At 35.2% G+C, this 20,763-nt stretch overlaps 2 protein-coding genes, 1 long non-coding RNA gene and 1 pseudogene across 12 annotated transcripts; 2 read left to right on the top strand and 2 right to left on the bottom strand.

The window, feature by feature from the left end:
- The first annotated feature begins 327 nt into the window (after positions 1-327).
- Positions 328-2,330, top strand: LOC113278348 (annotated as a pseudogene).
- A 594-nt stretch (positions 2,331-2,924) lies between these two features.
- Positions 2,925-4,849, top strand: LOC113278347 (amino acid transporter AVT1H-like). Its single transcript, XM_026527210.1, has 3 exons — positions 2,925-3,268; positions 3,416-4,023; positions 4,196-4,849. Exons 1-3 carry the CDS (start codon positions 3,091-3,093, stop codon positions 4,739-4,741), a joined length of 1,332 nt encoding a protein of 443 aa, XP_026382995.1. The 5' UTR covers positions 2,925-3,090; the 3' UTR covers positions 4,742-4,849.
- Positions 4,850-6,406: 1,557 nt separating this feature from the next.
- On the bottom strand, positions 6,407-11,296 carry LOC113284017. Of its 10 annotated transcripts, none has more exons than XR_003327875.1 (10): positions 10,267-11,296; positions 9,585-9,668; positions 8,090-8,262; positions 7,870-7,935; positions 7,626-7,781; positions 7,495-7,548; positions 7,177-7,385; positions 7,040-7,099; positions 6,777-6,886; positions 6,407-6,690 (listed from the first exon to the last, which is right to left on the bottom strand). It is a non-coding gene; the product is annotated as an uncharacterized LOC113284017 (long non-coding RNA). The 10 variants fall into 10 exon arrangements; XR_003327873.1 differs by having other exon boundaries at positions 8,090-9,668; positions 10,267-10,305; positions 11,050-11,296; XR_003327871.1 differs by having other exon boundaries at positions 9,585-11,296.
- A 7,423-nt stretch (positions 11,297-18,719) lies between these two features.
- On the bottom strand, positions 18,720-20,743 carry LOC113284016 (serine/threonine-protein kinase OXI1-like). Its single transcript, XM_026533408.1, has 2 exons — positions 19,782-20,743; positions 18,720-19,664 (listed from the first exon to the last, which is right to left on the bottom strand). Exons 1-2 carry the CDS (start codon positions 19,879-19,881, stop codon positions 19,147-19,149), a joined length of 618 nt encoding a protein of 205 aa, XP_026389193.1. The 5' UTR covers positions 19,882-20,743; the 3' UTR covers positions 18,720-19,146.
- Positions 20,744-20,763: the final 20 nt, after the last annotated feature.

The raw sequence follows: 20,763 nt of genomic DNA, 5'->3' as shown, positions 1-20,763 counted from the left end.
ATTTTTTCATCGTCAACTGGTTACCTACAACAGATATTCCAACTCAATGGTTGTTGTTCTTGAAAGACGGAAAAGAACCTGGCACGGAAATGGAACCAAAATGCCAAACAACGTGAACTACACAGTCCACGCCAAACCCCCCATCCTGGTTTGTAAATATTCCTGTTCCAATTTAAAACAATAACCATATTGGAAACGAAGGTTAATGACTACAGTACCCCTCCAAATTTCTCATTTCTGCTACCGCATAAATCGGATGTCTAGAAGAAAAAAAAATAATTAAAAGAAGAATTGTATTAAAATTTAGGATTTTCAGATCTAAAGCAAATAAGTGTAGAGAATCTGGCATTAAATAGGGTTATGATGAGCATTATCATGTATTCATGTTAGTTTTTTGATCTGTGTTGGCAGTGCTAACATTCAGTCATTCGTACATACAATCATTCTACATCATCGATCGGCGGCATCAATGTCTGAAAATCTGTTGAGGACACCATTTCTGAAATCGGAATCTTTTCGTAAAAATTATGACGACGATGACGATGATGAGAGTTACTTGAAGAGTTCTTTTTTTGAACAACAAGCCGACAGTTCTTTTCTTCATTCTGTTATCAACATGTCAGGAGTGCTTATGGGTACATAATATTTTCTTATTTTTTTCCTAAAGCTTTTTTTTTTCCTAAAGCTTTTTTAATTATGATCAGCAAACATAATCATATTTAGCTTCAATGGCGGCCTGATGGGTCATATGATCAGTTCACGACCAAGATTTTATTTTTCTTTTTTTTCGTAAGAATATACATTCTGAGAGTCAGTTTGCAAGTGGGGCAAGTGTTTCCAATTGCCATACCTGGCTCCCCTCCTGGGCATGGGGCAAATGAGGTGATGTTTGATTGTAGGCGCCATTGCAATCAACCTTTCATTGTATCAAATGGGCACTACATTATTTTGAGTGGACAATTTTGAAACCTTTTCATGTACTTATTCATTTTCAAATTTTCTGGTAGGTCTTGGACAATTAGCAACTCCATATGCTATACAAAATGGTGGATGGGCATCTGCTTTTCTCCTTGTAGGGTTCGGAATTTTATGCGCATATACATCATATATTCTAGCTGAATGCCTCAAATACGATCTCAAGTCGAAAAATTACTTCGACATTGGATACCATGCTTTTGGAAAGAAAGGGAGAATCATAGCTTCAACCTTTATTTACTTGGATATCTTTATGGGTCTTGTTTCTTACACAATTTCACTAAATGATAACTTGAGTACAGTTTTTACTGGAATCAATCTAGATATCTCGTGGACTTCTCTATCGACAACTCAGTTTTTTAACTGTTATTGCAGCTGCCATTGCATTGCCTACTTTATGGTTAAGAGATCTGTCTAAAATATCGTTCCTTTCGACAATGGGGATTATCTTATCACTTATGATCTTTATCACTGTTGGATGCACAGCCGTGTTCGGTGGTGTCAAAGCTAACCAAACAATACCTGCTCTTCAGTTGGAGAACATTCCAGCAGTATCTGGTTTGTACATATTCGGTTTTGCTTCCCATATGGTGTTCCCTGACATTTACAAGTCCATGAAGGATCCTTCTAAATTCACCAAGGTTCGTATGCATAATCGATTGCGGAATGTGCGCCTACTCTGAATCTGCATAGATTTATTTATATTGGTATAACACATCTGCATCTCTCAATTGATCAGGTCTCAGTTGTAAGCTTCAGCTTAGTTACATTCTTGTATACGGCACTGGGCTTCATGGGTGCAAAATTATTCGGCCCTGGAGTGAGCTCGCAGGTCACCCTCAGCATGCCTGAACAATCTCATCTTTACAAAATTTGCTTTATGGGCTACTGTGCTAACACCAATGACTAAATATGCATTTGAACTATTACCAATAGCTTCACAAATCGAGCATAAACTTCACCCTTCGATGAATTCTAAGGAAAGGATGTTCATTCGAGGAGCTGTAGGATCACTACTCTTGATTTTTGTATTAGTGTTAGCCCTGACAGTCCCTTACTTTGAACGCGTCCTTAGCCTCACCGGCTCCCTTGTCAGTACTGGTGTTGCTATTGTTTTTCCTTGTGCATTTTACATCAAGATATTTTGGTCTGAACTCTCAAAACCTATTTTAGTTCTTAATTTCTTCTTCATAGCAGTTGGTGTATTCTTTGGGGTATTTGGTACTATCTCATCTACTAAATCACTCCTTCAAGATTTTACAAATTAATTTAGCAACTCATTGGTTTGAAAGTTTATAGTAGAAAATTCAATGTCTTTTGTTACACTTTGCTCTTTAAATTCTTGAAACAAGAAATTCGACCTCTTTTGTATATGAGAAATGGTTATTTGCTGCAGTGCTTGTACTTTGGCTACTCATGGAACAGTTATAGGATAGTTGTGCATAGTTCCATGCATTAAGCCAGTGTGTCTATGGGATACCAATAAACAAGCCTCTTTAAGTGCAATGTCTATTGAATATTGATACAGCCTCTGTGATGATTACAGCGTTTTAGTGCTGAGGATATATCACAAAAAACATGACGTTGGGAATCGTACGGGATATTCAATTGATCATAACAGCAAAAAGCAAAAGAAAGGAATCATGCTTTATGGTTTAGTCGATTTGCATGCAGCAAAGCTTGCCACGGCTGTTCGGTTGAGTGTTACCAGTAGAGGAGACTGATAGATTCAATAAACTTTTAACAATGCGAATTGGATAGGTTCCTATGTTTGATTCCTTTTGGGTCAAATTATAAGTGGAATCTGAATGTTCAATCAATACGAACAATTGCACCTAGACCACTTGCTTAAACTTTAACTGAACTTTCTCCTTCTACTTTAATCAAAGAAAGGTTTAAAGCCAAGTTATAAACAAATAAGCGCCATTTTAAGTGGTATTGCTTTACACGTTTATAGTACAATAATTCACCATATTGGTGAAGTGTTATTTATAGTGAAGGACTGTGGATGATCTCATAAACATCCAATGATATAAGATTGTACTACATCTGAACAAGATTATATATCCCTTGTCGGAAAAGATTGAGAGCTTCTTCATTTAAGAAAATCAAGTTATGAATATTTCTGATGTTTGTTCCAAGGGAAGTAACACCAACAGAGACTTACATGTTCATGATGAGAAGAAGTTAACGGTGCTCATCGACAATGGTGATGGTGCTGCTCGTAAGGAAGATATCAAAACCAACAGTTCTTTTCTTCATTCTGTTATTAACATGTCTGCTATACTTATAGGTATATATCAATTCTTTTGGTTACGTAATATTGTTGGATGAAATTTTGTATTTCGTATACCAATTCTTTAGGGATAAATATCATGCTAAAGGACCTCATCAAGGTCTCTGGGTGTTCAGTTCTCAAATTTGGGTTCATATTTTGCAGGACTTGGCCAACTATCAACTCCATATGCTTTACAAAAAGGTGGATGGGCATCTTCATTCCTCCTCATTGGGTTTGGTATATTATGTGCATATACCTCACATCTACTAGGAAAATGTCTTAAGAAGGATGAAAAAATAAGAAACTACTCGGATATCGGAAACCATGCTTTTGGTGCTAAGGGAAAAGTTATAGCTTCGACCTTTATTTACTTGGAGGTCTTTATGGCCCTTGTTTCTTTCACCATTGCATTGAATGATAATTTGGCCACAGTATTCGATGGAAAACACCTGAATATTTCGTGGACTCACTTATCAACATCTCAATTCTTGACAGTCACAGCAGTTATTCTTGCATTGCCTACTGTTTGGTTGAAAGATCTCTCTAAGATATCTTTCCTTTCTGTCGTGGGTATTATTTTGTCGTTCCTCATTTTTTACAGTGTTATACACATTGCAGCATTTGGAGGTGTTAAGGCTAACCGTTTTATACCTGTGCTTCAACTGCATAACATTCCTGCCATATCTGGTTTATATGTTTTCAGTTTTTCGACCCATGTTGTTTTCCCTGATATTTACAGATCCATGAAGGACCCTTCCAAATTCACCAAGGTACTATTTTCAATATCTCTAATTTTGTTTAATTCTGACATGCCAAACCGCTAGTCGTGATTGTAAGACTTTTGCTCTCTGGGCAATCAGTCAACTTATATGGTGATGATAATTAGTTTGTAACACGAGCATAACTAACCTAAACTTCGCAATGGTCTTCCATATTAATCAGGTATCAATCGTGAGCTTCACAGTAGTTACGACCTTTTACACAACTATAGCATTCGTTGGTGCAAAGTTATTTGGCCCTGAAGTGAGCTCACAAGTCACCCTCAACATGCCTAAACATCTCATTGTGACAAAGATTGCATTATGGGCAACTGTGCTAGCACCTCTCACAAAATATGCTTTCGCGCTCGTTCCAATAGCATCTCAATACGATCGCAAATTACCTTCGTCAGTGAGTTCTAAAACGAGATGGTTCATCAGGGGTATTGTGGGGTCTATGTTGCTCATACTTGTCTTGATCTTAGCTTTAGCAGTTCCTTATTTCGAACAAGTTCTTGGATTAACTGGCTCTCTTGTTAGCATTAGTGTTTCAATTATTTTTCCTTGTGCTTTTTATACCAAGATATATTGGTCTCAAATATCAAAGCCATTTTTAGTTCTTAATGTATCCTTAATTGTAATTGCTTCAGTATTAGGTGTATTGGGTACTATCTCATCCTCTAAATCACTTATGAATATAGTCATAAAGAAGTCACTCAGTGTAAGTTAATGTAATTCTGTAAAGAGGAAGAGAACATCAAGTTCCGCCTTATTCATATGTTGTTACATTTGTAGTTTTCCTCTCTTCAAATATAGTTGAGTTGGGAACTTTTGCTTATGAAGTGGGCTTACCAAGTTATGAAATGAAACCGAACATCATATGATTTTTGGGCTGCTTTGTTGTATATTTTCACTTGCTTATCGCATTTCTTGGCCGGTATGAGGGACTTAGGGATGCACATGGTATGGCTTAGCTTGGTTTTTAACTAAACCACAACCGAAATTGATGATCTCGGTTTTAGTCACCGTTGGAAATCAAGTCTAACCAAGACTATATCTGGAATATGAACAATAGAGAATTTGCATTAGTTTACGTATTTGAGAAGTTTTGATTCTTGTAGAAGATCGTTTGGTTTAAGAATCTACTTTGTTTAGAGTTTGATGATCTAGAAGAGTTTTCTATTTAGGAATTTAAGTTTTATTAGGAAGTTGTCTTTGTTTATTTTTAGAACTCTGGTTGTATGGAACAATATAAATATAGGCTGTTAAGCCATAAAGTAATGTACACCGGAAACTATTATCGTTTTGAGTAATTGAATTCTTCTTTGGTTATTATCTTCCTCAAAGTCTTTATATATCATATTTCTACATATGGTATCAGAGCAACAATATCCTAGGCTTGTGGCATAAGTTGCAGAGAAGAAGATGGCGACTAGTTCAAGTTTAATCAAAGTACCAGTATTTGAAGAAAGAGTTTTGAACGCTGGAGAATTCAGATGGAGAATATGTTTATATATATACCAGGAGTTGCGGGATATTGTAAACACAAGCTACACGGAACCAGCAGAAGGAGCTGCACTCACTGAAGCTCAAAGAACTCATTTAAATGAAAACAGAAAGAAGAACTCTAAAGCAACATATATTATTCACCAAGAAATTCACGAGTCTATTATAGATAGAGTTGTATACACAAAGCAGTCAAAAAAGCTTGGGATGCTTTGACAAACTATTATCAAGAGTATGACAGGGTAAAGAACGTAAGACGTACTGCAGACATTAAGAAGAAAATATGAACTCATGCATATGGATTCATCTGAATTAATTTCATATTTCTTCTCAAAGACATTAAACTTTGTCAATGAGATGAAAGCTAATGGTGATAATATAGAAGACTCATCAATTATAGAAAAGATCTTACGTATACACCAAATGAGCCTAATTGTAACGGTTTACAGGTGTTACAAAGACCTTCAGTCACAGTTACTGTTGATGGTGTGGCAGATTTTCTGTCACAGTTTTCAAATGTTACGGATTTGGTCAGTAACGTTTTCACAGCACCGGCCATCTGTTCCATTTCGTGCAGGTAGTAACACGTCTCCACAATCTATCACACAGTGACACTGTTACTAAATTTTGTCTTGTAATACTGAACTATTCCAAAACAAGGCCTTTGGATGTTACTGAAATCACACATATATCAGGTTATTTGTCACCATCTGTAGCTGACACAGTTCTCGAACATCATATTCAAGATATGTATCTGTATTTACGGTGTTCGCAACATCAAATTAAAAGATAAATAGTACTGTATTTCTTGTAATATCATTACTAATGTGCTTTTGAAACAAGCAAAGAATCAAACAGATAAAGATTGGATCATTTCTTTCTTTACAAATACAAGAAAACGAAACTAAATTTATTAGTAGTGTCAAGGTATCTTTTAGTCGCCCATCCTTTTTGATGGTTTTTGCGAGAAGCATAAACTTGTACGTTCTTCCTAACATTTAAAGACCGGCAAATACCGTGTTGGACTTGACACCTCCACTATATTTATTATCTGAATACGATTACTTTTGTGGACTTACATCCTGGCAATACCGTGTTAGACTTGCAAATAATTATAGTCCGATCACGCAGAACTGGACTGTCCGTCTCAACAGTAGTATTATTTAGGATTACCTGCAATGGTGCAATTGAAAATGCAGGAGACTCAATAACAAGGATACACACATTTTGACGCTTGACCAAGCATCGAAGAAACAAACCTAAATTATTATTTGTGGGCCTTCTGTTGGATTCTTCATGAAAAATTTATAGTGATTGTAAGCAAATGTAACTGAACCAGAGCAGGCTCTTTTGGGAAACTCTCCAAGAACTATCAAAGAGATCATTAGCATTGTCAATTCGTTCTGTGTATTTCATAAATTATCCAGATCATGGATATCAGCAGAAACAAAATTACAAACATATGCTAAAGAATAAAAACTGAGACTCAACACTGGACATTGAATGTTAACTTCAGAAGTACCTTTGCTTTCAACTAACGTGTCTAATCCACATGCAAAGTACTGCAATGATTGATTGATAGCTACAGGAAAATTAGACTCCAATAAGAATTTAATAATGTGATTTATTAATTATATAAATTGTGTTACAGTAACTTACGTGTTAGGATATCGCCTAGAGATACCCATGATGAAAATGATAGCCTCATGGACGCCATAGTTATGATCCCAATCAAACACTTTACAAAATTCAGCTGCTCTTTCTAACTTGATGGCACATCAATAGTACAAACCATTTTTCTGACAAAATCTACGCCAACTTTGGAGGCATATTCCTTGAAATCCAGTGGAGCTTGAAAAAATTATTACCTGCGTACGAAAAAATTCTACGTCGGTCCTGAATTACACATGATTAACAAATTATTATTATTATTTTGGACAGAGACAAACAAAAAAAAACTTGGATCCTTTTTGTTACCTAGTGTAATACCCGGTGCAAAGCGGCGCTGGATCATTGAGTTTCGACTGTAGACTGCAGAGAAGATAAACCAGATTACAATTAAAGATACCCAGAAGAAAAGCTATATAGAAAATGGGTATAGTTCTTACCTGCATACCAAACGCAGATGCCAATGCACTAGCCTCGTGAAATCCAGTTTTTTCATGTGATCCAAAAATATAAAGGTCAAATACAAACAAGGCTCCTCCTTCCATCTCATTGATTTGGTTGCTCCTAAGAAGAGAATTTACAGGCAGTTGATGAATCTGCATCAGGAAAGTAATGACATTAGTTATTATGGATTAGTCACAGAAGCTTAAAAATAAACACATCATCTGCTTTCTTAAAAATTACTCATTCAGCTCCATGGAGACTTTTCGATAGAGGAACCACAAGATAAGTAAGAACCGGATGACTGATCTGTAGGGAGAAACCACCAGGAAATGAGAAGTTGTATAACAGAACCAGACCCCTCCAGGTAGAGAATATACAACTAAATGAAGATTAAAACATCCATGTGAAACAGACAAAAATTCAGCTCCCTAGTAGTTTTCTTTGATATCATGTCGCTTACTTCATCAGCAAAGCATGCTCATCTGAGTCATCTTTATTAATGCCTCCTAGGTATGGAACGCCATCATCACATATCCATAGTAATTGTAACAAAGAACACTAGTTAATGTGCTTGGAAACCAAGAACTTCCACCCGAATTATGAAAAGACAGCAGCAGCCAAAGAACCGAAGATCTGTGCCAAAAAAAAACAAAACAGTTTCCTCCATTCCATGATTGGAAAACAAACTAAAAAACTTGTGAGACAAGTACAACTAGCCTATCCATTTCAGAAATAAGACCATGAAATTATTTATGTCCATAAACAAGGATAAAATTAAGAGATATAATTTATTTGGCGTAACTCCAACAAAGCCAAAGAAAATCCCAACATTTCGCATGGATCGACTGAAAATAGATATAATTTATTTGTTTCTCATATATAGGCTAGTGTTTTCAAGGATCGACTGAAAATAGTTCAAGTAGAATTCTTGTCTGTGAGCACTTAAATTTCAATTCAGCACAAGTCAGAGAGTTGGAGAGGGTCATCAAATTGAGGGAACAGAAACTAGTCAGATCATAGTAGATCCAGATATTTGTGGTCGGGATAATGATAAAAACACAATTCTGAATAAACTATTAGACATTGGAAGCAGTAGTAGCCATCAAAATGATGAAACAAGTGATCCCCGCATCATCTCTATCATTGGGATGGGGGGTCTTGGCAAGACTAATCTGGCCCACCTAGTATTCAACCATCATAGCATACAAAATCTAACCCGTTTTGAAATAGCTATTTGGGTCAGTGTTTCTGATCGTTTTGATCGCATAAAAATTGCCAAGGCAATCATGCTAGAAGCTACAGGAAAAGATTCACAAAACTTAGGATGGAATGCTTTGCAAAAAAAATTAGTTGAGTCTGTCGGGGGGGGGGGGGGGGGGGTTAAACATTCTTTCTTGTGCTCGACGATATCTGGACTGAGGATCCAAAGAATTTGGAATTTTTAATGCAATACTTGGAAACTATGCTGTAAAAGGCACCTATCTTAGTTGACCAAAGCCGAAATTCACTAATGTTTTATTTACATCTGTTTTGTCATCTAAGTTGTACCTATTTCTGTAACTACTAATACTTTCCATTGGAAACAAAAAACCACGATTCAGCTAACCTTCAAAATCTTCAACATTACAAATCCTAGTCAATAAAGATAAGAAATTTCCATTAGCTAAAATCAGAAACACAACAAGCATTCAAACCCCATATTTTCCATTAGCAAGGGCAAGAAAAAAGAACTCTTCATGTTCTACGTGCACAGTCGATAAATTCCTTGACCCCTGCTAGGTACAAATCATTGGATCTATCTTCTTCTTCCATCCACTTTTTGTCCATCGGGACTGACGTACTATACATTCAAACTAATCACACTTATCATGTATCAAACATGCATGAAATTCAAAATTTACTCATAAACACACACCAATCATATCATTACTATAAGTTAGGATAAAGTAAACTACTTAGAATCACTTGGGACCTCTTGAGCGTGTGATATATAATTGAGTTGTCGCGTCACCTTCCAAAATTTATATCAGATAAGTTGTCTGTAAAATAAAGTTGAGGTCATTAATTCATATGTAATGCAAAATATAATTCGAAATGTTCTCTGTATGTATACACAGGGGGCTCATCGTATAGATGACTAAACCGCACTCACATGAAATCTATCATGAAGTATTTCCAAATATTCACCTCAACTGAAGTACAAACCATAACCAATCGAATACAAATACAATTAAAAATCCATGTCAATTTTATTTTAATTTATCAGTAAAGTGTCCTCATGAGAGAGTGGCATATTCTGGAATTAGTTTGGAACACCACAAACCATCTCTTCAAAACTATTTTCTTAAACGTGTGAATATAATATAGTTGTTTTAGTTTACAATTAAAGAAACAAAATGAGAACACAACAAGACAGTCATTTGTATGATAAATAAAAGTTCATTAGAAAAAATCCGAACGATTATAATGACTGAAATTCTTCAAAAGTCATTTGTAAATATACGTAACCTACCAGCAGAGGAAACAATTAGGAACATACGAGGAAAAATAGTAGAATATAAAGAAGAGTTAACGCGTGAAAAAATGTCAACAAATACTCTGAATATTCACTTGGTTTCGTGTTTTATCAAAACTTACGGCATCTCTTCTGGTCTTTCTCACCTCCTCTATAGATAGCTGCAAAAACCACCCATAAATTCATATCTCACTTCAACACTTATCTCTTCATTTCTAAAGATCGCACCTTTCATAAAAATAAACACAAACAAAGGCATCTAACCTTGTTCCCATCCTCAAACAAAAGCTATTCTATCTCACTTGTACAATAATCAATCCCAATTTAAGTATAACAAATCAAACAAACTAGTACGTCTACCAACATCCACTCTCCATAAATCTATCAAAACAACTCATAAATCAACATATCATCTGTAATAGACAATCAATTGGGTGACTTTAAAATCAAACCGCAAAATTAACCCCATTAGTTACATACGAGTAGCAACCAATCAGAAATCCATTAATGGCCTATCTTCTGTAACTACTAATACTTTTTATTGAAATAAAAAAACCACGATTCAGTTAACCTTAAAAAAAAATCGCCAACGTTACAAATCCTAATCTATAAAGATAAGAAATTTTCATTAGCTAAAATCAGAAACATAACAAGCATTCAAACCCCATATTTACCATTAGCTAAAATCCTTCAGATCACATTCAATTAGAATATTTCAATGTATTTTTTTAGTTTCCAATAAACCTAAACCTTTTAGGGTTCGGTAATTCACTATTTTTCAATTTCGATGATTTCATAGTCAAATTGAATACATGAAAGATATAGAAATCGATAAGAAAAGAAAGATAAAGAAAAATTTAGACCTATTGACAGTTAAAAGTTGAAACCAAACATCATTCACTTACCCAAAGGGGTTGATTTCTCCAATTCCTTTGATTCGTTTTTCCAAATTCTAGGGCTAGGTTTGCTGTGGAAACTAAATATATGGGTTTATCCGAAGAGAAACTGAAACTGAGATCGTGATAAACATCCCACGATCTTAGTGGAGAAAATTTTGGGAGGGAAATTTTCGAGCCAAAATTGGAAATAAAGAGAAGAAAGAGGGAAGTCATGTTCTGCAATTGAAAAGAATGCGGAGCTCGATATGCAGAAAGACACGCTTAGTGTATTTGACCGAGAAAAAGAAAAAGAAAAAGTATTTGACCGAGAAAGGGTGAAGAGAATTTTAATTATGGAGTGTATTTTACTGGCTAGTGTATCTCAAAACCCGTAACATGTAATAAACTGTTACAATCCATTAAAACAATGTTCTGAAACCGGAATAGTTAAAAACAAGCTACGGATTACAAGAAAATGTTACTGATGTTGTAACATTAAAAACATGTTACGGTCTAATGTTACAGATTCTTCATTTTGGTGTAGTGGTAGTTTACTTGAAAAATTTGAATCAAAGGTAATTGCAATAGAAGAATGTAATACACTATCTACTACGAGTCTTGATGAAGTGTTAGGATCATTATAAGCTAATGAACAAAGAATTAGAGAAAAACAGTTGTAAAGATGGTAGAAGAAGCACTATAGAGTCAGACAAACTGGAACAATGAAGCTAACTCAAGTAAATCTCAAGGTAATAGAGAGAGAAGGCCTTTAGATAAATCTAAAATCCGTTGTTATAACTGCCAACGTTTTGGTCACTTCCAATGGGAGTGTACTGACAAGAAGAAAGTTGTTAATTACAACAACAAATTAAGTAAACATGGCAGAAGAACAAGAAGATGACCCAGAAACTTTGTTATTAGCTTGTCGCACAGTTGAAGAACGACCTCATCACATGTGGTATTTAGACATGGGTTTTAGTAATCATGTGTGTGGAAGAAAAGATTTATTTGTTAATCATGATGAGTCTGCACGTTCAACTATGAAGTTGGGAAACAATTCTACAGTTCTAGTTATGGGAAAAGAAATAATAATCATTATACTTAAGAATGGTTCACAAACATACTTAATGGAGGTATTCTATGTACCAGGATTGCATCAAAATTTATTAAGTATGGGTGAACTCACTGAAAGGGGTTATTCTATTAACATCTTTAATGGTATCTGTACATTTCGTGATCGAAGAAGAAGATTGTTTGCAAGAGTACAGATGACTAAAAACAGATTGTTTGCTTTGAATATTCAATATCAAAAGGAAAGTTCTTATATCTCTTTTTTCATAATGACTCTTGGTTATGGCACAAAATAACGGCCCATGTGAACTTCAATAACTTATAGGTTCTTGCAAAGAAGGAGATGGTATCAGGCTTTCCCATCATTGATTTTCCCGAACCAATGTGTGAAGATTGTATCTTCGAACAACAACATAGAGATCCTTTTCTCATAGGCAAAGCAAGAAGAGCAGAACAACCACTAAAGTTAATTCATAGTGATTTATGTGAACCTATTGAAAAATTTCTCGTGGTAGAAACAGGTACTTCATTACTTTCAATGATGATTTTAGTAAAAAAAAATATCGAGTATATTTACTAAAACAGAAGATTGAATAATACTTTTAAAAGTTTTAAAGCATAAGATGAAAAACAGAGTGGTCAAAGTATTAAGATACTACGTACTGACATGGGTATATAGTATACAATAGTTGATACTTTATTAAAGAATATGGCATTCAACATCAGATGACTGCAAGGTATACACCACAATAGAATGGTGTGGCAGAAAGGAAGAATCATACTATAATGGAGATGGTACGTACCATAAGAAGACAAAGAATTTTTGGGTAGAATCTGTAATTGTGATGTTTATTTGTTAAACAGATGTCCAACTAGAAGCTTGTTTGTTAAGACTCCTAAGGAAGCACTAAGTGAAATAAGACTCGGCGTATGGCGTCTTAAAGTATTTGGTTGCATAGCATATGCACATGTACCTACTAAAATACGAAAGAATCTTGATGAAAAAAGCGAGAATTGTATCTTTATTGGTTACAGTACTGCAACCAAAGGATATAAATTATTAAATCCAGACAAATGGAAGCTGGTTATAAGAAGATGTGATTTTTGATGAAGAAGCTCAGTACGAATGAAATTCATAAATATCAAGAAGGGTTACTAGTACAGATGTGACACCAATAGTTGAAGAAGGCGAAAGTAAAATTGTTATGTTGGAATCATCAAATCAATTATGTTGATAGTACTACATTGCAGCAGCAATCGTACTTTTCCAACAAATTTGAATGATTATGTTTTAACTAGAGATGATAAAAATATAAATGAAGTTTGGTGAACTTTGTATTCTTTGGAGATTGTGATCCCATAGAGTTTGAAAAATCTTATAAGAATCAAGGACGTTTACAGGCCATAGATGTTGAAATACAAGCAATTGAGAAGAATGATGTATGGGAACTTACATCTCTTCCACAAGGTAAGAAAGCTGTAGGTGTTAAGTGGGTCTATAAGACAAAGTATAGACCAGAATGGTAAGATATAACGTCTTAATTAAAGCTAGACTTATAGCCAAAGGCTATAAAACGAAACCAGCATTGATTATTTTGAAGTGTTTGCACCTGTTGGAAGACTTGATATTGTTCATATGATCATAGCTTTAGCTGCACAACATCATTAGAATATTTTTCAAATGGATGTAAAGTCAGCATTCTTGAATGAAGTGTTGGAAGAAGAAGTTTATGTTGAACAACCAGCAGGTTACATTATGGAAGGGAAATAAAATCAGTATACAAGATAAATAAATCTTTGTATGGTTTGAAACAACTTGGTATACAAGAATTGATACTTATTTTACTAACAAAGGTTTGAATAAGTGTCCATATGAACATACTTTATACATGAAGGAAGATGCTCAAGGAAATCATATCATAGTATATCTTTAATTATGTGGATGATCTTATTTTCACAGGAAATACTGAGATGATCAATGATTTCAGAGAGGCCATGATTAAAGAGTTTGAGTTGACAGATCTTAGGTTAATATCTTATTTTCTTAGACTTGAAGTTTTACAGACAAGTGATGGAATATTTTTCCACCAACAAAGATATGCAAAGGGTATTCTGGAACGTTTCAAAATGAGTAATTACAACTCAATCAGAACTCCAGTAGAAGAAAGACTGAAAAGAAGAGTTTGTCAACCCTACATATTTTAAACAACTAGTAGGCAGTCTCAGGTACTTGACTTCTATAAGGCATGGCAATTATGTATGGAGTTGGTTTGGTCAGTCGTTTTATGGAATCTCTATATCAATCCCATTTGCAAGAAGCAAAGCGTATCTTAAAATATGATAAAGGTACAACTGATTTAGGGATATTTTATGCTACTTCAAAAAATGCAGAATTAGTTGGTTATACCGATAGTGATTGGGTTGGTGACACAAAAGACAGAAAGAGTACATCTGTATTTTCCTTTCATATGGATCTGGTTTCTTCTCGTGGTCATCAAAGAAGCAACAAGTTATTGCATTATCTACAACAGAAGCAGAAATTGTAGCTGCTGCTTCTTGTGCTACTCAGGTTATGTGGTTAAGAAGGATATATGATAGGTCTGCTATTGCGCTTGCGAGGAATCCAATTTTTTATGGAAGAAGCAAACACGTTGATATCAAGTATCATTACATCCGAGAGTTGGTAAATAACAGAAAGGTAGTTGTGAGTTTATGTTCTAGTTCTGAACAAGTTGCTGACATATTCACAAAGTCTCTGAAGTCTGATATACTTGTCAATCTACGAGAAAGATTTGGAATGATTAACTTACATAGTCTTGGGCCGAGGGAGGCTGTTGGAAATCAATTCTAACCAAGACTACATTTGGAATCTGAAAAATATTTAGAATTTGCATTAGTTGCATACTTGAGAAGTTTTGAGTTTTCTAGAAGATAGTTTGGTTTAGGAATCTACATACTTTGTTTAGAGTTTGATTGTTCTAGATTATATGTTTAGGAATTTAAGTTTTATTAGGAAGTGGTTTTGGTTGTTTATTTTTGGATTTCTGGTTGTATGGGACAATATACATATAGGCTGTTAAGCCATAAAGTAATATACACCAGAATTTATTATCGTTTTAAGTAATTGAATTCTTCTTTGGTTATTATCTTCCTCAAACTCGTTTCTGTTCGAAACCGAGCCGAGTCGGTACTAAAAAGAAGTTGACTCTGGTTAACCGACAATTTCTTTGCATTGGTTTGTCTGGTTAACATTGGTTTTGTTTCGTTATCCAGTAGGACCTGATTTCATGTTGCTGCAAAGAAGAAACTTAACTGAAAAGGGAAAAATATATTAAAGAAGAGTGTCACTCAAGGTAACAAAAATACAACAGCTCAAAGAAAAGCATACAACAGAAAGTTTTCAAGGACAGTTCACAAAAACATCCCAATTACATATTAAAGTTAAAAGAGGGAAACCATCAAAAGACTTGGTATGAACCAACCAATTGAACATAGTGCACTTTACTGCAATGATAAGTTGCTTATTGTTCGTAAATTTATTCACGGAACACCTGGTATTCCGTTCTTTCCAAATAATCCACCAAACTGCAAACGGTAAAAGAACCAAATCTTTTGTTTTCTTGTTTTAGGTATCGTAATTCTCCAATTCCTAGGCAAGCCCAATGTGATTTGCTGCAAATCATAACTACAACAAAACGATTCAATCAATAGGTGAAAGTACTGATTCAAAATAAACAAATTATATTTTATTAAGATCTGAACAATACTCAAACTCAGATGACGATGTAGTTTTACATCAAGTCATTTTCCCATTTGTAGAATACATATCTACTCGTTGAGGGCTCTCAGAAAGCCTCCCCAGATCTGCGTGGACCTTACAGGTCAGACCACAAGGTTCTGGAGTCTAAACTATAGCATACCTGTTCAGACTCAAAAATAAATATAGTTTTGAATTCAAGCAATCACGATGTCCACCGGACACCTTGGATGCCTGTTAGGAATCAACGAGCATCTCGGGTAAGTTTGAATTCTCTATACATACCCGACATAGCGATGTTTGATTCACAATCATCTTGAAAAAAAAATCTTAATCTCTTTTTCCTTGGCATCTTCAGAAATTCTTTTTGATGTGTTCTTGGTCGAACAAATGAGTGTGATCCTTGATTTTAGTTACGTCTTCCTTTTCTATAAAAGTGGTAGTTTCTCTTTTATAGAAAGAGATATAGCACTCTTTTTATCCAGAAGTATTAAGTTATTGAAGTAATTATAGTCAAACAATTTTGGGTTCGTATTCCTTCCATTCCTCTTTTTAGACCAAAAATTCCAACGAATCATAAAGCGGACTTGTATGATTGGAGGTGAGTCACAAAAATTCTCATGTTAATTAAGACCAACATTTACCAAAGAAATAGTATTCAAACAATAACCAGTAATCCAACTCTAAACATGGACATGTTAGACTTGATTCCCACAATTATTAATGCTAATGAGAATGCTAGTCTTATGGAAATACCCCTTGAGGGAGAAATCAAGAGTACTCTTTCCGCAATGGGGATTTTTAAAACTCCAAGGGGATTTTTTTGGGGGAAAGGATAAAGAAAAATCTAAAAACCACCACAAATGAAATAAATAAAATCCAAGGGGATTTTTTTTTGGGGAAAGGATAAAGAAAAATCTAAAGGAATTTATCCGAAATCTTGGGTAGGAATATGTAAACCTTTGGAAGAGGGAGGCCTAGGTTTTGTCAACCTCGAAAAATTCAACAGTGCTATTATCTCAAAAATGGGCTGGTGCATGATCGAGCAACCCAATAGTATTGGAGCTCAGGTCATTAAAGCTAAATACTTTGAGAAGGAAGACATTATGCATATGTCTACACTTCCAAAACCAACTGACTCTTGTGTTCGGAAAGGGATCCTCTCAGGTGTAGCTAACATCCAAAAATATGGAGAATGGGAAGTTGGCTCTGGAACCAAAATCCACATTTGGAAGGATAATTGGGTAAAAGGCTAGAATGCACCTCCAACTAGGCCAAACAACTTCCCAGAAGGAGTAGAAAAGGTGGCTGACCTATTAACTGAAAATAATAAGTGGAATAGATCCCTTATCTACAATATTTTCCCACATAATATAGCTGAAAAAGTAATACACACAACAATAAGAGCCAGACAGGAAGATAAGGTAAAATGGTCTCTAACGAAGGATGGTACATTTTCTGTCAAGTCTCTATACAATAAATTGACATATAGAGGTCAGTCCAGTTCTCAAAACAAAAACTGGATGACTATATGGAACCTTGAGGTTTCCCCTTCAATCAAAATATTTTTATGGAAAGCTGCACACTCCATTCTCCCAACTGGGGAAAGAATAGGAAGGCATCTGAACTACATAAATGCTATCTGCAAAATCTGTAACTATCAAAATGAGTCTCTAACACATTTGTTTACCAACTTTCCCCTGATTCAAAATGTTTGGAGGGAACTCCACTTTGATCCTTATGATGTTTTCAATCAACACCTGGATTTTTATGAATGGCTCACCCACTTTCTACTCCACAATAAACAAGGAGAAAACCATTACAGTTGGGATGAGTTATGTGCTACTGTCATATGGCATGTCTGGAAAGCCAGATGTGACCTAACTTTTCAAAACAGTTCTCCTAACCCAAAATACATTGCAATGGAGATTATGAAATACATGAACAATCAGAGGGCGGCCAGAGACAAAAACAGGAAAAAATTGTTGTCTGTGGACTTCTCCAGGGAAGAAGTAGCACAACAAATTATTGAATATAGAAATGCTTGGAATGCCCCTAAGATGTTTACTATGAAAATCAATTTAGCAATATTTACTAACCATGTAACTAACATCACTTGTTTGGGAATGCTCCTTTTTGATCACACAGGTAGCTGTAGAGGAGCAAGGGGATCAAACCTTGGCCAAAGCTCCACCGAAGCCATAAAAAGGAAAGCTGCAACTGAAGCCTACAACTGGGCAGTGGAACTAGGAAGCAGAATGGATTTTGAATCTAACTCTTTCCAACTAATAAAGCTGATCAGAAGTAGGTATGCGGAGAACATAGGAGCCAGATTTACTTTAGTGTATGATGGGAAGGAACTTTTTGAGGTCGGCAACTGGAGCACGATCAATGACAGAGATCATTACATAGCAGTCAATTTAATTAAGCTCAGCTCTAACTGCAATTTTCGCAGACAATGGGATCAATCGTCTATTCAGTACCTGATTCCGATTATCTCCGGCAATATTAATCTTAGTCGTATTAGATATTTGAGCAACAATATGCTAAATTTAAATTATGGAAATGTATTTATGAACCATGAGAGGACTGTCAGTCTGCTCAGCAGCACCAATATTCAGATATTGTAGATCTTCAGGTTTTATCCTCCTTTCTTATTAAAAAAAAAAACCATATGCAGTTCTCTTTTTCTTCTTTTCCTATTTTCTAAGATGTGCATGAATCAGCTAGTATTCAAACGGCAAAGTCCACATTTTGGCCTAATGGAAAAGATCAACCTAATAGGAAAGCTCGTGACAGACTACTTTGTTCAATTCCGTTTAGCATGCCTAATTTTAAAATTTGAGTTCGAGAATTTTGTTCAAGATACTTGGGCCAAATTTCTAGTTTTCATAAAGAATAATAATTCCATCCTACTTAATAATCTTCTATCAAAAAAATAATTAAAAAACAAAGAAATCCTCATTTTTGTTGTTAGTTGTAGGATTACTCAAACCCTCCACCCAATGATCTTTACTTTTCTTCATCTCATCTTTGTCCGCCACAACTTCATCACAACCATTAAAAACAATATGTACAAATGTCTTCACATCAATTCCATTAATCACCTTCATATCCTCATCAACATCATTTTCTTCCACCACATTTGGAGATGGAATAAACGGTGGTCTAGAGATTTGCAATATCTTTTCCCAATTTAACCCCTGAAAAAACTCATGATTCTTGATTTCTTCCAAACATATTCTCTTTCTCGGATCCTTCTCTAGTAATTTCCCAATAAAATCTCTCAATGCCGTTTATTCACCAACCAATTGAGGAGTTAATGTCAAAATCCGAAAAAACGTTTCTTGCCGGTTTACTCCCCGAAACGATGTCTTACCATATAACATTTCATACAACACAACCCCAAGCCCCCACCAATCAACGGAGAAATCGTGACCGTTCCCTGATATAATCTCCGGCGCTACGTATTCTTCCGCCCCGACAAACGAGTTAGATTTCTCTGAGTCAGATCTTACCGAGTTCACTCTCGCTTCGGAATGACGCTCCGATTCATATGAACCGATCCCTGAACTGCAGAAGTTTAAAATCGGGAACCGTTTTTTCTTCTTCTTTATTTCTTTGGAGGAGATTGAATGATTAGTTGGAGATCGAGGTTGTAAATTTTCAGATTTCATTGAGATTTTGGTAGAAAGATCGAAATCAACGAGCCCGTTTTCCTGAACCATAATATTTTCCGGCTTCAAATCTCTGTAAACAATCCCTAATCCGTGTAGATACTCCAATGCAAGTACTAATTCAGCAGCAAAAAAACCTGAAAATGATCATCAAAATTGAAACAAAATCGGCAAACAGAAATACAGAATGTACAAATCAAAATGAAATAAGATTTGAGAAACTGAAATTAGATCTGAGAATTTCAGAAAAGTACCTGATAATGTAATCGGAAAACATTTTCTCCGACTGTTTTTTCCGGAGAGAACTAAGATCACCGCCATTACAATAATCAATAGCGAACCCCACGATTTCATCAGTAACAATAACACCTTTGAGTTTAGGCAACAGAGGATGATCAAACAATTTCAATACATCTCTTTCAAACCAAATCCTTCTGTAAATATCTTCTTCTTCTGATGATGATCCCTTTTCATCTTGATTCTTATTTTTGTTCTGAATAAATGATTTAGAAATGACCTTCAAAGCTAATGTTTGTTGTTGTTCTTGGACTTGGAATACAACTCCTTTTGCTCCTCTGCCTAATACTGATAATGCTTTGGAATACAATTTCTTGATTCAAGTGAAGAGGAGGAGAGGAGAGATTTTTGGAGATTACTTTAATTTAAGAAGAAATGAAATCTGTTCTGCAGAGATTTTGGGGTCTCTATGTCATTTTTGAATAACATCTTTGAGAGAAAATGAAAAAAGAAATACCGGTGTTTTATAATTTTAGACTGAGATATTAAACACACGGGATATTATCTGAATTTCATACTAGTGTTTTCCATGAGGCAACATTGTTCTTACTGGATTGCCAAGGAATCCGAATAATGCAAACGTAGCTAACGGTCAATGTAAGATGATGAATTTCAAGTCTCATCCTGGCTGGTTGTCTTGCCATGACAGTTAGCTATCTAGGATGCCATTACTACACCCACCGATAGTGCACATGTTTTCCAAGACTTCTTTTCCTTGAAATAAATTTGATAGGGGAAAAGTAGAGAGTTCGAAGAAGATGAAGAGAAACTGGAAGAAATCTTGTTTTTGTATGTTGGGAATTTTACTAATGGTTTTTAGAGGAAGACATTTGGGATTTGGGAGTGTGGCGTTTGAAGAGCAGGCGGAGAGTGAGTGTGAGAATTGAACGTTTCATACCATCTGTCGGGAGTATCACAGTTAGATATAAAACGCCGAGA

The sequence above is a fragment of the Papaver somniferum genome, chromosome 5, assembly GCF_003573695.1.
Source record: "Papaver somniferum cultivar HN1 chromosome 5, ASM357369v1, whole genome shotgun sequence".
Lineage (NCBI taxonomy): Eukaryota > Viridiplantae > Streptophyta > Magnoliopsida > Ranunculales > Papaveraceae > Papaver > Papaver somniferum.
The sequence above is the reverse complement of the archived record's forward strand: the minus strand, read 5'-3'. Positions and strand labels throughout refer to the sequence as shown.

Coding starts and splice junctions, on each gene's coding strand:
- LOC113278347 (XM_026527210.1), top strand. CDS start 3,091: ATGAATATTTCTGATGTTTGTTCCAAGGGAAGTAACACCAACAGAGAC. Junction 3,269..3,415: donor CATGTCTGCTATACTTATAG/GTATATATCAAT, acceptor CATATTTTGCAG/GACTTGGCCAACTATCAACT. Junction 4,024..4,195: donor ACCCTTCCAAATTCACCAAG/GTACTATTTTCA, acceptor CATATTAATCAG/GTATCAATCGTGAGCTTCAC.
- LOC113284016 (XM_026533408.1), bottom strand. CDS start 19,881: ATGAAATCGTGGGGTTCGCTATTGATTATTGTAATGGCGGTGATCTTA. Junction 19,665..19,781: donor TTTTCCGATTACATTATCAG/GTACTTTTCTGA, acceptor GATCATTTTCAG/GTTTTTTTGCTGCTGAATTA.